The sequence below is a fragment of the Bos indicus x Bos taurus genome, chromosome 27 (genome assembly GCF_003369695.1).
Source record: "Bos indicus x Bos taurus breed Angus x Brahman F1 hybrid chromosome 27, Bos_hybrid_MaternalHap_v2.0, whole genome shotgun sequence".
In the NCBI taxonomy this organism is placed as follows: Eukaryota; Metazoa; Chordata; class Mammalia; order Artiodactyla; family Bovidae; genus Bos; species Bos indicus x Bos taurus.
Window position 1 is genome coordinate 15765392 of NC_040102.1, and position 16841 is coordinate 15782232.

Consider the following 16841-nt stretch of genomic DNA (forward strand, 5'->3'; position numbering starts at 1 on the left):
AGGGCACACTTGTGTCTTTCTGGCATTGGCAGTGACTAACTGTGTGACCTTGGATACGCACCTCAGTTTCCTTATTGCTGAAATCAAGGAGTCAGACATGATGATGGTTTAGGTCATGTCCCCCCTGCTGCTGCTGCTGCTAAGTTGCTTCAGTCGTGTCCGACTTTGTGCGACCCCAGACACGGCAGCCCACCAGGCTCCCTCATCCCTGGGATTCTCTAGGCAAGAACACTGGAGTGGGTTGCCATTTCCTTCTCCAATGCATGAAAGTGAAGAGTGAAAGGGAAGTTGCTCAGTCGTGTCTGACTCCTAGCAACCCCATGGACTGCAGCCTACCAGGCTCCTCTGCCCATGGGATTTTCCAGGCAAGAGTACTGGAGTGGCGTGCCATTGCCTTCTCCCATGTTCCCCTTAGGGAATCCATAAAGGAATCCACATTTCCACAGATGTCTCTCCCTTGTTACCCATTCAATTGTCAGAGAGCTGTGACAACTGATGTTGGTTAATTTCCAAGTGTCTCTGTCACATAAAAGCAATTAATTTTAAAACAATAATTAAACTTCATTTTTCAGATCAGCAAACCAAGGCCCAAAGAAAATTTCTTAATACCACAAACAGGTAAGAAGAAGGAACTGAATTATAATTTGACTCTATATTGGATTAAAGGATTCCCTGGTGGCTCAGACAGTAAAGTGTCTGCCCACAATGCAGAAGACCGGGGTTCTATCCCTGGGTTGGGAAGAGCCCCTGGAGAAGGAAATGGCAACCAACTCCAGTACTCTTGCCTAGAAAATTCTATGGATGGAGGAGCCTGGTGGGCTACAGTCCATGGGGTTGCAAACAGTTGGACACGACTGAGCGACATTCACTTCACTTCACTTCACATATTGGATTAAAGATGACTAGGATGGAATAGATAGTATGGGCTTATTAAAGTCACATCTTAATTTCTTCCTTAGGCAAGTGTTTATGTTCTGTGTGGATATTCAACTGAACTGTTGTGGGAGGCTGTCTTTTGCTTTCCCCCTCCTGATGTTGAAACTGGGCACAAAGCTTGAGGCAAAGACCTGTGTCTGCACTCTATTGCCCCCTAATGGTGAGTAATGGCAGCAACATGTTAAAAAGTGTTAATGCCTGGACAGCTCTTGCCAAGTTCCTTCAGCCTGGAGTCATTTTGAAAGGCTATTTTAAAGACCACAGAGCGATGTGGAATAGATATTCATCTGTGTTTCTGACCTGTCTCAGATTTTAAATTCTGAGAAAGGATCAGTCTTTAGCCACCAGTATTTTCGGTCTGTGTTCATTTGTATTTTCACTATCTACTCAGGCATTTCTATTACTCATAACTTCTTAGTGGTTTTGTGATAAATATAGAACCAGATACATTAGTGACATTCAAGGCTTCCCTGGTGGATCAGTAGGTAAAGAGTCCGCCTGCAATGCAGGAGACCTGGGTTGGATCCCTGGGTCGGAAGATCCCCTGGAGAAGGAAATAGCAACCCATTCCAGTATTCTTGCCTGGAGAATTCCATGGACAGAGGAGCCTGGTGGGCTACAGTCCATGGGGTCACAAAGAGTCAGACACGACTAAGTGACTTTCACTTCACAATGAGTCTTAAGCGCACAATAAAAATTAGAAAATTCAATGAAACATGATATTTTTGTAGAATCCTAAATATTAGCTTTTTCCTTGACAACGTAGCAATCTCTTTTTTCTCTCCTAGTGTAGCTATTTTTTAGTGATGTCAAAAGCAGATACAAGAGAGACAGGTTTTAAATACATGCTAATTTCAAAGCCAGAACCAACCACAAACCACTGCTCATAAGAAAGCTGGTTTGAAATATCCTAAATCTCCGGTATCAGTAAAATATATACTTTTCTAGTTCAGATAATAAGTCTGTCCTGAAATTAGATAATTCTTACATAAATATTGACCATTACTTTAAATACTAGTGTGGGAAAAATCTTGGAGAGACCTATAAGCAGTTCTAGAGTTCTTTTTTTTTTTCCCCCCAGAAAATGTTAGGTGTGGTACTTTCCAAGCAGAATTAGATGAAATTCTCTTAATAACAGTACCATGTTTATAAATGTATTTTTCTTTCTTATATTATACAATTGTTTTAATATTTAAATTATTTTTAAATTGAAAAACACAACTTTTCATAAATCTAAAGAATATAGAATATTTGTATTTCATACAAACATGTATAATAAAACATACAAGCACATAATGTAAAAATCTGGCAAAGAAAAAACTTAAGGTGACCCAAAGCATACCATCTCACTGACCCAAGGAAGTTTATGGATGGGCCATATTAATTTTGGAAAATGCTTTTTTTTTTGGTTCTGGAAAGCCCTTCCATGAGACTTTTTTCCTAGTCAACATTCCTCATTTTCTATGGCAACAACAAATCTCTGCCTCAGAAGCAAAATCAGGTCTTACTATGCAAAGCAAAAAGCACAAAAATGGCCTAAACACAGAGAAGTATCTACATTTCTAAAAAACAGAAAAGGAAATCTTTGCCATCAAGCCCTTAAAAGCCTGAAGAACCACAACTTCATCATGTGATGAAATGTGAGACTGAACCAGCATCCATTAAAATAGAAATGGGAAAGGACTGACTTATGCAGAGATGAAAATTCTCAAACTCCTCCACTGTCATTCTCAGAACTGATGGCACCAGTTAGAATCAATTTATTTTCAAGGGCTGTTGATGCTACAGATCTAAGTAGTCAAAGGGAATGTAATCTGACCTTTAAGTTCATTCAAATCTCTCAAGAGTCTGGGAGACCCTTGGAGCCCAGAGAAGTAGTGTTGGCTTGAAAGGGTCATGGAGCGAATGCAGCACATGCCAGCAGAGCAAGAAGATATTTTACAACAAGGATCATGGATTAAAGGAAATCCAAATAAACTGAACAACCCAGAAGCAAACATGCCCTGAAGGGTGTAAGTTCAGTATGTGATTGGCAGCAGCTTTATTCTTTGCACTAAAAATAGTGATAGGAGAGCGATGATTTACACGAGATAGGGGGATAGAAGACAACATGTACCACGCCCTTTTGTGTACAGAGGAGAATTGGGACATGTCTTTTTGGCTTTTAGAAGGCTTGCATACAAGCATAAAAGAGAAGCACACTGCCCACAGGACACAGGATAGGATTTCCGTGTCTGTTCATCAGATAGCTGTTCATCAATAGATCATCTCCTTTCAAGGGTACGTCCAGTCCTACTTCCCTGGCAAAGTAGAGCAATGACAACTAAGGAAGAGCCAGCCCGCCGAGGGCGGAGGGGTGGCCAGGAGCCTGGCTCAAGGCGGGGCGTTCTGACCCTACCCTGTGGGAACCGCCGAGCCCTCTGACAGGGGAGCCGGAGGTCCTCCTGGACATCACTGGGCTACGCGGAGGCTTACCCAGGACAAATACCTCCCTTTTAAAATCAGCCTGGAAAAGCCATAAGAAGTTGATTAGTTCTCGTCTTCATTATCCAGCCTTCAGAGGAGCTTTCTGGTTTCTTTTTTGTTCCCCCCCATGCACACACAGCATGCCAAACTCCCGAATAACAGAGCCGGAAGGTTAACAGTCTGCAGACAGCTCGCCTGGTGGCCCAGAGTTTTCACTGCACAAGCATCAGTTGCTGCTTTAATAAGGAACTCACGGGCAGAGCAGTGCGACATTTATGGAGGGAAACTGGTATAGGGAAGATGTCTGAATGTAATATGCATGGCTAATGGAACAAGCGGAGAGACATTTATGGAAGGAAATTGGTATAGGGAAGATGTCTGAATGTAATATTGCATGGCATGCAATATGCACCTGCAAGGAGTTTATGTCTATTGAAGTGCTTAACGATTGGTTTCAAGAGACTCTCAGATCTGGCCTCTTTTCTTTGTGTTTGTTTGAATAGATCCAAGGTACGATCCAGGGACATTTCACTTAATATCCATCAGATTTCATAGATGGTGTCAATCATTTGTCAAAGGCAAATTTTCTAGTAAGACACATATGAACAAAATATGGCTTTTCTGGAGGAAATGGTGAAATATAATTAAATTCAGAATACTGTTCTAACTCCCAACGCCTTGTGACTGTTTCCATGGTCCTTCAAAGTAACATTTTTTAAAACAACAGTGAAAAAGCTAACCTTTCTTGGGTGCCTGTCTGATTTTCTGTCCATTCATGGACTGAACCTAGCAGTGTATTGTCTAGTATTTGATTTGGCTTATGGGAACCTTGGGCTTCCCTGTTGGCTCAGATGGTAAAGAATCTGCCCACAATGCAGGAGACCAGGGTTTGATCCCTGGCTCAGAAAGATCCCCTGGAGATCTTCCCTGGAGAAGGGAATGGCAACCCATTCAAGTATTTTTTCCTGGAGAATTCCATAGACAGAGGAGCCTGAAGGGCTGCAGTTCATGGGGTCACAAAGAGTTGGACATGACTAACACTGTACTGTACTATGGGCACTTTAGCGGGACTAAAGGACTTTTAAATAAAAGCATGTGGTTTTCTCAAATTTCATAATAGTAATGATTGACCTCCTATCTTCAGTCTCTGGGGATGAAATGCATCAGACGCTTTTCGTTAAGTCTTGGGGCAGAGAATGCTTCACATTATCCAGTATCCATTCTCTTCTTTGTCATCCCAGTAATGGAATCCTGAACGTCAGGTAGGCACACGGCCATTCTGAATAAAGTCTATTTTCTAGCCTTCCTTGTATCTAGATGTGCGCATGTGATAAATTCTGACAGATGGGATGTGTGCAATTACTAGCAAATGTCCTTCAAGAAAGAAGGCATAAGCTCCCCTCCTCTTGTCTCCTTCCTGCTAGCTGGTTTGAGGAAGGGACTGTTGGAGCTGCTGCAGCCACTTTGGACCACCAACTGGAAGGTTTTCATTGAGCATGGTGATTTGCCAAAATAAAATGGAGTCTCCTGATGAACATAGAGCAACATACCAATCCTGGATGCCCTACATTTATGCATAAGAAATATATACTTCTACCTAATTATTTTGAGTTTTTGGCACTGCAGCTGCCCCAATCTTGACTAATACGAGGTTTCTATAAACATTAAGAGTCATAGAAAAAAAAAAAAGTAGCATTGGAATGATGTGGATAAACAGCTGGAAAGATCATTTGAACATATTAGGAAGAATCAGGGCTTAATTTCATGCTGGAAACTGTGTTCAAGGGGATTACCTACTGCTGGGATGGCTTTAAGGTGAGGAGACTTCCTTATGGTACCGTAATAACTGAGTTTCTTAGGGGGGAAAAAAAAACACGAAGAGTCTTTCTATCTCTTTACAAAGCACTTCCACTGCAGTTTGAATCCATGGGCTAGATGGATTTTTACAAAAGAGTTTTACATAGAATTGGAAGTTCAACTTACATCAAAGCTGATGATTATAATAATTCTTTTTTGCGAAAAAACATTATTTTCAAAAAGATGCTCAAAGACTAGAAAAATGTTGGATTCTGATTTACGTATCAAATTCATAATTTATATGTACATTTCAGTCTTCTGTAATCTATAAAGTGGTGGCAACTTTTACAAATGATTTTGCATTGCATGTGACAGACTTATATTATCTCAGAAAATACTTTAGAAGACTAAAACTGCATTAAATTAATATGGGTTAGGTAAAATAGTGGTTGATGAGTATTGATAAAAATGTTATAATGATTTCATGCATACTATAATATGCCTACTAAAACATTACTGCCATTTTATTTTCTCTTTGTTTTTAGTGGTAGGTTATTTTTCTTCTTTGTAACGAGCCTAATTTTTAACATTCTTGAAACAAGAGAACTAGGAAGCCTTCTTAAAGGATTCACATCAATTTTTACTGTGTCAGATGTGGATTAAACCATAACAATGGCCTAAAATTTGTAGTTGATTCAATTTGTATCTACACTTACAAGCATAAATTCAGTTGACTTGTATTCTTTCTATGAATAAAAAAATTGACTTATAAGAGTCTCAAAAAACTCAATAGGAGATTAAAATTAACATTTGCTCTCAAATAAAAGGAGAAAAATAACTATTTTTCTGGAATTAATTATTTAAGTATTCTTTGAAAACATAGTTACTATGAATATCTCCATGGTCTCATATCATTTTATGAACTGAGACATAAAGAATGTATGAGATGAGCTTGGTTCTTGCAGGAGAATAAACCTGTTTAAATTCTGGTTTTGTCCTTGACACTACAACAGTGAGTGTTCCACCTCTCTAAATTAGAGAACTCCGATTCTCAAGTTACTTGCCCACTTATTGGCTAACCGATTGGCTGAAGAACAGGTAGGGAGAGGCAAGGAATAAATATTTTGGCTCTAAAAGAAAACCACACACATACACACAGAGAAGGCAAATTCTTAGTCTTATACCTTATCTAAAGAATTATTATTATTTTAAAAATTTCCTAATTATTTCCTACCAGCTAAGATAAAACCTCAAAGGGCAAAGAACAATTAGTCTTTAAAATATATTATATCCCCCCCCCCCCCCGCTAAAAAAGATTCCTTTTCTAAGTAAGATAAAATTCACATAGATGGACTATTTTGGTGAATAGATTCGGTGATTGGGGTTTGGAAGATTGCATAAATGGCATTTCTTAGGTGTTGGTGCTTTCTACTAATAGTTCAAAAACATGAGCCTACCAGAGCCTTCGTTTTGTTTCATTTTTTACTTATCTGGAGAGGCTCTCATTTCAAGTGGAGAAGATTGCATGCGAGGATGAGTCATTATCTGAAGTCCTTTTGTGTAAAGGAAAAGGTTTTGAGGATCGTTCTGAACACAGAAGTAGAACTTTTCTGTGATGGATTGATATCATGTTGTGGTTCTCATTAAATGTCTTTCCAAGGTCAGTCATTAATTGTGTTAAAAATCTTTTATCATGGTATCCTAAGAGGGAGTTAAACACCAGCAGAGCTGCCCGGTCTCAGAGCTGGATGCTTTGTTAACTGCTACAAAAGAAGCCTCCTTCCCATGTCCTCATTAGTTTCCTGCAATTTTGTGGAAGAGCAAGGCTCAAGACAGTCAGTTCAAGATCATCCAACCCTCAGGCTCTGCTGAACCTGCTGATTAGCTAGGAAACTCAGGAGGCAACGAGCCACTAAGATGTGATGGAAGATGACAGGCACATAGCTGATGCCTTTAAATGGGATGGTTCTCCTGCTGATTCTCAACTTAAAAAAAGAAAAAGTCTAATGATCACCTTTTATTACTATACAAAGTTTAGCTTGTTTTTCTCCTCACTCTTATGTATAGCTGCTATGCAAATGTATCTTTCAAATTTTCAGACAGAGGCCATGCTAATAATGTTAAAAGTTAGCAACCAATATTGAATGACTTTTTAAATCTTGTAAGATGACATGAATCTAAAGACATACATTTAATTAATGAAGTTCATTGAAAGACATGCAATAAACCACACTCAAGATGCAGTTACCTTTAATTGTGGTGAACTTATCTCCTGTTGGTAAGAGTATTTAGGGAGGAGCGGAGATGAGTAGGGCTGGGTAGGCTGAGAGAGTGTGGGGACCAGGTCAGAGACAGTGGCCAAGGAGGAATGAAAGGGAGGGGAGGAAAGCAGACAGCTGGAAAAAGATGTAGACACTCGATGTCCCGAAGAGAATGAAGATGGCTTAAATATTGAGGAAAGACAAGATGTGATTATGCTTGTGTCCAGAATGAGGAGGTTACATGCTTTTTAGAGAATACCACCGCCCCCCCACACACACCTAAATATATTTAAAGTTACTACATACCCTAGGTGTGTGACATTTATGACCACTTCTTGCTTTGAAAGCACTAACTTCTGAATTTGATTCAAAATTCCCAGTGGGTTTGATCAGTTTCATTTTTCTGATATGAGGGGCTGGAGATCAGAATTCCCATAGTCTACAATTTTATAAGGTATTTGTGAGGTGGGGCCTTCTAACCATGAAGGGAAAAAAGTGTAAAACCCTGCAATGACTGTCTGTAACTTGCTTGTGAAGTAGATCGCAATTTATGAAGAGTAGGTTTGTTACAAAGCTAGGCAAGTTAGGACCTCTGTGCCTGTGTGTGCTTGTTGGGAACTGGCTGTGAAACTCAGCACCCCCTTTCTGAACACCACACCCGTGGTGCTGCCTGCAGCCTGCAGCAGCAGTTCCTGGGAACCAAGCCACATATCTAATCACATCTTAAAACTGTTTAAATTGAAGGGAAAATAAGTTATTTAAGTAGTGACTTAAAAATATTTTTGATTTACTGCAATGAATGACCTCTATTACTAAAAAGTGTGTTTATTTTATACAAATGCAGGCATGGCTGGGTTCTTTGTCCAGTTGACATTTCTCACCTGGTTGGGGAACTGCCAAGACTCAGGGTTTTGTGGCTGTCCAGTGACCTAATGGACACTTAACATCGTTTAATCCCAAGAATACCCCATATAGACCAAATACCTCTATATTTGTTATTGGTAAGGTTTTAATAGGAAATTATGAGGTTTTAAAAATGATTTTCATAATGTAAAAATGTTTCAAATAAATGAAATGCACAAGAAAAAAACTTTCATTTTAAAAGATTTCTACTAATGCATATATATGGAATTTAGAAAGATGATAACAATAACCCTGTGTACGAGACAGCAAAAGAGACACTGATGTATAGAACAGTCTTATGGACTCTGTGGGAGAGGGAGAGGGTGGGAAGATTTGGGAGAATGGCGTTGAAACATGTAAAATATCATGTATGAAACGAGATGCCAGTCCAGGTTCAATGCCAGATACTGGAAGCTTGGGGCTAGTGCACTGGGACGACCCAGAGGGATGGTATGGGGAGGGAGGAGGGTTCAGGATGGGGAACACATGTATACCTGTGGTGGATTCATTTTGATATTTGGCAAAACTAATACAATTATGTAAAGTTTAAAAACAAAATAAAATTAAAAAAAATAATAATAAAATGATAGACAATAAAAAAAAAATAAATAAATAAAATAAAAGATTTCTAAACAGAGGAGCTATGGGAGAAAGTGACTTGCTTAGCAGCAGAATATGACTCATTGATTTGGTTTCATAATTTTAATATTTGCCAGTAGTCACATTTGCTTTTCTAATTCACAGATTAAATATTTGGGATATCAAGTTTTGTTTTTGTCTTTTTTAGAAGAGAGAAGCTTACAAGAAGCTTAAAGATTTAGAGCATTTCCCTCTTTATTGATTAAAATCATTGCCCAAGGCTCTTTGTTGGTAAGGTGAATATCCAGGACCCAATTCTTAAGTAGTTACCAACTTAAAAAATTACGTCTTCACAGAGAATTGAAAGGGAACTGGCGTGTGTATATATATTTTTCTTTTCTTTCTTTCTCTTTTTTTCCTTCCTTCTTTTTCAGACTGCTGTTATATCAAAGAAATGGTATTTAGTTTTTGCACTCTGGAGGTGAACTAATCTCTCTCTGTGTGTATCAATTTCCTCATCTGTATAGTGGGGATGATAATAATATTACCCACCCTATTGAGTTTTGAAAAGTAAAGATGTACTGTTCTTAGAAAACTATTTGAAACTCAATAAGACCTCAAATATTAACTACTATTATTAATACTAAAATTAGAAAGACTTTATAAAAATGTTTAAATATGGATTTATAGTAATAAATAACAGAATAACAATACATATATACATCATCTTATTAAAATTTGATGTGTTTTTCATCCATCCTTCCACCTTGCCGTTATACTGCATGGTGCTGTGTTTATTGCGTGAAAACCTTCTAAGACAATGTCAGAATTGATGTTTATTAATATGATTAACTGTCCTAGCTAATTGTAGAAAGACTGGTTAGTTCTTCAGGAATTAGGCAACATTAAAATACCTCATCACTGGTTTTTGCTGCATTGCTGTCTTCCTTAGGGGTCCTAGGGCCTGTGAGGGTGGCTACTGGATATCTTGGGCAGTCAGCTTGTCTCTCCTCATCCTCCTCTTCAATGTGCAGGTGTGATATCACCTCTGTGCCATCACGGCCACAGCACAGGGCATCTGGATCTTGAGATTCCAGCCCTCTTCGGGTGCCTGCCCTGACCCCCTCATAGACTTCCTCATCTTCCTCTCCAATGACAGGGAGGGTCTGGGGCAAGGGACCCAGGACAGGGTGTGCGGAGGTCACAAACTTATCACCTAGGACCTCCAGTACCTTCTCTGGGCCTGCAGAGCCCTCTCTCATTTTGGTCACATCTGCAGACTTGTTCGGAGGTGTCTTTCTAGAATCCGGGAGCACCGTGGCCTCAGGAGGCCGGGCTGCAGCTGAGGTCGTAGCCGAGCGGAGCAAAGGCAGCTGAGAGGAGCGGGCTTTGGCAGGTGTGGGTGCTCGCGGCCACGGGGGGAGAGCGGAGGGGTCCTCCTTAATCTCAAAGTTGATCTCCTCTGGGGTATCTGGTTTGGCAGGGTCAGCTGGTAAAGCTAAAGCACCAAGCTTCTCTAATTCATCCAAGAACTTGTCCAGAAAATGAGGCGGCGTTGGGGCTGAAGGATTTGCCAGTGCACCTTTGGCTGGCAGGGACAGCCACCCCAGGGTGGTTCCCTGGAGAGAGTCGCTATCTGGGTCACGTGAAGCTTTGTGCAAGAGAGGGGGGCCTGGTTCACTGGAAGCCAGCTTAGAGATGAGCAGGGATTATGATGTTACAGAAAACATGAAAGTGAAAATAATGCATCAAAACAGAGACAGAAATGCAGAAAGACGTGGTGAATATAAAAAATACCTTATGCTATGGTGTAGATTGGCTGATAGCTTTTGAATTTAAATACATAAAATCCTTAGCATATTAATTAAAGATTGATCTGAACTATGCTAGCATTTGGAAAAGGTCCATTAAATGTCAAATGACAAGGTAAAACTGTCATAGAGATTATGAAGACAGGAAAATTATTTAGAGATTTAATAGACTACTTCTTTGAAAATAGGTTTCTAGATATTGATTTAATATAAACAACTCTGGAATAATGTTAATGTAGGATGAAAACCAACAATTAAGCCTTTTTTATTCCCAGAATTTGTTTAGTGTTCTTCCTGTGCCAAATCTTTTGAACTTTCATCATTTTCTCACTTAGGTTGCGAGGTGATTATAACATATGGCATAAAATATTTTTACATCATTATACGTTAACACGTTTCTAAATGAATACGTTCTGAGAAAGATTTTTTTAAGAAGAGAAACTTATGATCAAATGAGACTGAACTTACATAACTACTATTTCAAAGTTTTAAAAAATTCAAAGTAAATGTTTACACAGAAAGGGAGCAGAAGATGTGAACAGGAGTAAACTTCTGGCAGGACTTCCACTCTCTTTTTCAAAAGGTTGACATTTTATGTAAACTAGTGGAGGTCTAATTTATGAAACTTAATCTCCTGAAGTAAAAAAAAAAATACTTCTGTGTATCTTAATATGACTATTGCATTTTGGATGTACTGAACAAAACAGAATTTTTATTCATTAAAATTGTTCTTGACATGTGCCTAGGAACATTCTAATACATTTATATATTGTATTTTGACTAGGAAGAATGTTATATGCTACACATGTGAAGTATTTGAGATAGGCTGGCGGAAGACATTTTACTTTGGCTCTTTCCAAGTAGATGATTGGGGTTTGGAAAGAAAAAAGTCTTCAAGAGAGATTGCACTTTCCAGCTGACTGCTTTGAATGACATGTCCCTGCTGCACTCAGCACTCTCGGTCCTCGGGCCTTAGTATGGACAGCACACAGGGCATTCAGCACTCAATTTTCACTTCTATCCTATAAGAGGAATGGGGTTTAATGAATTTATCTAGATTTTTTTTAAAAAAAGGAAACGTGATGTCACGTCACCATGGGGTGGGATAAACGAGACAAAGAGTCACAAAACGTTTATGAGCCTCCTTATAGAAGATTCAAGATTAAAGGCTACATAGCATCTTTTAGTGCCAGGAATACAACGTGGCTGAGGAAGAAAGGTCTTTAAATTCCATTACTGTCATGACTACTACTACACTACTACTACTATTACTACCACCGTTACTACCTGTTACTACGACTACTCCAATGCCATTACCACCACAGGCACTAATACACTTGATAATGGTTCAAAGTGCTTAGCCTTACCATGGACTTGCCTCTACTGAAAGTTAAATCGAGTACCCTGAGATACCTATATCACAAAAAATATACCTGTAGTACAAGTATCCTATAATTATCTTATCTTCTAAAAGCATTAGACTTGGATTCTACTCTACTAAAAGCAGAAATATCAGAAATAATACCAACTTACATCTGAACCTCTCCTAAATAAAGATAGTACGTCTAAAGAAATGTGATTGGAGCATATCCAAGAGTGATTCATAAATCACAATGAATTCCCTTCTCTATTTACAAAGATCAGTTAGAAAATAGGATATTTAACATTTAGTTTATTTTGGGTGTCATGGTTTAGAAGTACATTACAGTTTTCTTTTTGTTTTTGTTTTTTTTTTATGAAAATGATTCGGTTCAAAACTATTAAGGAGTTTCCTTCATTTAGCCAGTGACATCATAGTATGGATTCCAGTTGGTGGACCGTTAAATATTTTTTTAAATTTATGGACATAAGCTTTTTAATGTATTTTTCCCCCACAGTGAGAATAAAACACTAATTAGTTATTAGTGAAATTTGTACACATCTCTACTTATAAAATGTAGAATATGATATCCTAAGAAAAACCTAGGAAATTGAAAATACATTTAAATCCTATTCACAACAAAGATCAAAACATTGTGATTTAAACTACTACATTGCCAATATTTATTAAGACTTCATGGAAAAATTTCTTTAATTTTAAGTAAGCCTTTGTAGATACGCTCTGATTCTTTCTTATAACCTTTTATTTGAAAGGGCGGTCACTTTGAAATTTACCCAGTAGTTCTTTTAAGATGACTGAATGCTAGATAAGACAGATATTTAATACAGAGATGAAGATTTTTTTCTTTTTATCAGTAGGAACTACCAAAGGAAGGATATTGCTATCTAAATGCTGAGCTCTGCTAGCAAAGTAAACATACGAAAGAAGATTGTGGAAAATTTTGTCACCAGTCAAACAAAATTAGCAAGTAGTCAACTGTTTCACTCCCCAATGCTAAAGGATTGAGAGTAATTGCTCCTAAACCCAGCCTTCAAAGAAAAGTAGAATAAACAAAATGCACAGCCTTAGCCCTCTAAAAGAAAATGCTTCTCTTAAGATAGTAGAGTCTTTATGTCATTGCCCTTTGTGTAGCTGAAACCATTATGCTAGCACCCATAAGAAAAACTAAATTACACTGACTTGACCTGGCACTCACACTTAGAAACACAACATGTAAATCTTTCACTTTGCCATAGATAAGATGTAGCATAATGCCCTAATATATACCAGTTATCTTACTCCGAGCTCCCATGTATTATACTAATATGCTAGAACGTCTTCTTACCTTATTTGAACTTAAGCTGTGGATCCTATCGCTAGAATAGCTGTGGGGTATTGGAAGCTCAGGGTAGTCCTCAGCGCCTTTGGTTGTATGCTTCTTGACAACTTCTACATAGGAAACAGGGAAGATGCCTTGTCTGTTGGTTCCTGGAATTTTACCTTCATACCAGTTTTGATCAACTCTTTTAAGAAGAATAATTCTATCTCCCTGTAATGAATAATAGGAAAATGCATTAGAAATAGACATGCGATAACATAAAAAGTTATAATTGTCAGTGTTTTTTAATAACAGTTTTCCACCTGGTAAAGTCTTATACTTTGAGCATTTTGTTTTTGTTAGGAGAATGCAACTAAAGCCTCCAGAGCTCACTTCTAAATTACAGCTCATCAACATATATACAGTGTAATCATCCATTTATTAGAATCTTTCCTAAGGATACTTGGGCTTTACACATGTTCAGATTGGCCCTGTGGGAAATGTCATGTGTGAGTTATTTCAGAAAGTGCAGTAGTTTAACCTGCAGTGTGTCGGTGACAAGACCATCATCTGATCACTGACAGACTCAAGGGGATGAGCTGCAGTGGGCAGAACTTCAGAGTGTGCACCAGAGATGGCGATGACAGTGTGTCTGAAAAGGGTTACAGAAAGCAACCTCTGGAAGGGATGAAGTTGGATAGCGCACCATTTTTATTCTTTATATAATGCACTGCCTAGTAACGAAAAAGTAAAAGCTGACAGGATGGGGCATAGCTAGCATCCTAAATAATGCATAGCTGTGGCCAGGACTCACGTCCACCTGGTCTGCATTAAGACGCTGTAATACCAGCATCCATTCTGACTGGTGGGTGGCCATGCCATAGTGGTCAGTAATGTTTTTCATAAAACCCCTGGCTTTGGCAATGCTAGGACCTTCTACAGGAGAACCCACTCCAGTACTCTTGCCTGGAAAATCCCATGGACGGAGGAGCCTGGTGGGCTGCAGTCCATGGGGTCGGGGTCGCAAAGAGTCGGACACACTTTGACTGTTCACTTTCATGCATTGGAGAAGGAAATGGCAACCCACTCCAGTGTTCTTGCCTGGAGAATCCCAGGGACGGGGGAGCCTGGTGGGCTGCCGTCTATGGGGTTGCACAGAGTCAGACACAACTGAAGCGCCTTAGCAGCAGCAGCAGCAGGACTTTCTACAGTCACTATTTCTGTGACCTGAAGGATCAAGCCAATGCTACAAAACCCAGTTTGATATAACCTTTGAATAACAAGGCAGCAGAAGAACAATATTTTGAAGTGTACTAAAGTGCTATTTTCTTCTGATGTTTTCACTTGTACAGCTCCTGATATTTAGCCCGAGGCACCCCTGGGAGACAATTTGGAGCTCCCCCAGAGGAAAAGTCTCTGTGCAAAGCTTTGCATCTCACAATGACCTCATCAGGAAGGACACAGGAGAGGTAGGTAGCAGTGACTCAGGGCAGCCTTACAGGGTCCTTTGCAGAAAACGAGGAAGATGCAAAAATTGTCTAAGGAAGAAGATGACCTGTCTTAGTTTTGAAACTATGCAGCCTTTCAAATGCACCAAGGAAGAAAGCCGCTTACCTTTCTGAGCGATAGCTCCACGTTGGTGTCAGCACTGAAATTATATTTGGCGACAGCTTCTCCGATTTCACCAGGCTGGGCTGGGGGAGGTGGTCTTGCAGGCTGTGCTTTTTCAGGAGGTGTGAGTTTCTGCAAAGGAGAACAGTTCTCTTTATTCTTTGTTTTCTTTTTAAAATTTTATTGGTGTATAGTTGCTTTACAATGTTGTGTTACTTTCTGCCGTACAGCAAAAGGAATCAGCTATATGTTTACATATATCCCCTCTCTTTTGGACTTCCTGACCAATCAGGGCACCAAAGAGCTCAAAGTAGAGTTCCTGTGCTGTACAGTAAGCTCTCACTAGTTACCTATTTTATACATCGTATCAATAGTGTATGTGCGTCAATCCCAGTTTCCCAATTCCTCCCACGCCTCTCCCCACCCCTCTGTTGGTGGGAGTGTAAATTGATACAGCCACTATGGAAAACAGTATGGAGGTTCCTTCAAAAATGAAAACTAGAACTAACATATGACCCAGCAATCCCACTCCTGGAGATATACCCAGAGAAAACCATACTTCAAAAGGATACGTGCACCCGAGTGTTCATAGCAATACTATTCACAATAGCCAGGACATGGAAACAACCTAAATGTCCATCAGCAGAGGAGTGGATAAAGATGTGGTGCATGTATAATGGAATATTACTCAGCCATAAAAATGAATGAAACTGGGTCATTTGTGGAGACATGGATGATGCTAGAGATGGTCATACAGAGTGAGGTAAGAAAGAGAAAAACAAATATCATATATTAACTCATAACTGTGGAGTCTAGAACAATGGTACAGATGAACTTATCTGCAAAGCAGTTATCTATTCTTGACCCATGGTGACTCTAGAAACAATAATCAGGTAGGGGGGAAGGGGAGGGGCTTACCTCTACATATGAGATTGGGAAAATGCCCACTCTTCCGTGATGCTCTCCCTCATACCAGTTTTGATCAATTTTCCTGAGGATGTAGACAGTATCTCCTTTCTTAAATGATAGCTCCCTGGAAGAGATACATTTAAATGTTTTATTTTTTTTCCACGATGTATAGCAGTTATTCTTCAGATGAGCATTCTCACTGGATCTGCATTTGGCTGGTTAATGTACTTCCAGTATTGAAAAAAAATCTGTTGAGCCCAGTTAGCTAAGGATGCTCCTTGAAAGATTTTTAGAATTCATTTGAAACATTATCACTTTAGAAATGACTGAAAAAGAGCAAATATAAACATCATGTCTGATTTAAATCACAGGCAGATTAATATGAGATTCAAAGGTGGGGACAGACGATTGCTATTTAGGCTTTGGTTTAGGGGAGAAGAGTTGTGATGCTTGAAATAATGCTGGGTTCATTCTGCACTCATTTTTATTTGTCCTGAAGTTAGGTAGCTAGTTAGTTACTTCTCTCTCTCTCTTTGTCTCCTCGTAAGCTCATTATCATTTTGCCTTAGCAGACAAATGCCAACATGAGAAAAAATTTTATTTGTGGTTCCTTGAAGCTGGTTGACAGGCATTTAAGTAGAGTATCTTGATAATGATTTTATCTTGTGAAGCAGGAAAGATTTTATACTTTGATTTTCCAAGGAGGCACAATGAGAAATATTTTTAAAAAGTGGAGTATAATTGACATGTAATATTATGTTAGTTTTGGATGTACAACATAATATTTGTATATATTTCAAAATGACCACCACAAGAAGTTAACAGTTACCCCATATAGTTACCTGTTTTTTCTTATGATGAGAACCTTTAAGATTGATTAGAAACTTTCA

The 16841-nt window shown here is 39.0% G+C and overlaps 2 protein-coding genes across 44 annotated transcripts in view; both read right to left on the reverse strand.

Moving 5' to 3' along the window:
- Positions 1–16841, reverse strand: part of SORBS2 (sorbin and SH3 domain containing 2) — a 326123-nt gene that overhangs the window by 11386 nt on the left and 297896 nt on the right. For all 43 annotated transcript variants that reach the window (XM_027529620.1, XM_027529616.1, XM_027529623.1 and 40 more), the window contains 3 exons: positions 15961–16075; positions 15046–15174; positions 13459–13662 (listed from right to left, as the gene is read on the reverse strand). In XM_027529620.1, the coding sequence (XP_027385421.1) occupies positions 13459–13662; positions 15046–15174; positions 15961–16075 (448 nt within the window). The remainder of the gene's footprint in view (positions 1–13458; positions 13663–15045; positions 15175–15960; positions 16076–16841) is intronic.
- On the reverse strand, positions 1570–13452 carry LOC113884763. Its single transcript, XM_027529663.1, has 3 exons — positions 9857–13452; positions 7448–7642; positions 1570–3442 (listed from the first exon to the last, which is right to left on the reverse strand). Exons 1-3 carry the CDS (start codon positions 10202–10204, stop codon positions 3260–3262), a joined length of 726 nt encoding a protein of 241 aa, XP_027385464.1. The 5' UTR covers positions 10205–13452; the 3' UTR covers positions 1570–3259.

Excerpts from the sequence above, each read along its gene's own strand:
- LOC113884763 (XM_027529663.1), bottom strand. The coding sequence starts at position 10,204 with ATGAGAGAGGGCTCTGCAGGCCCAGAGAAGGTACTGGAGGTCCTAGGT. Across the intron at positions 7,643-9,856 it reads CAGCAAAAACCAGTGATGAG|CCATCTTCATTCTCTTCGGG; the intron begins GTATTTTAATGT and ends TCAATATTTAAG. Across the intron at positions 3,443-7,447 it reads TAAGTTCACCACAATTAAAG|GCTGATTTTAAAAGGGAGGT; the intron begins GTAACTGCATCT and ends TGGCTTTTCCAG.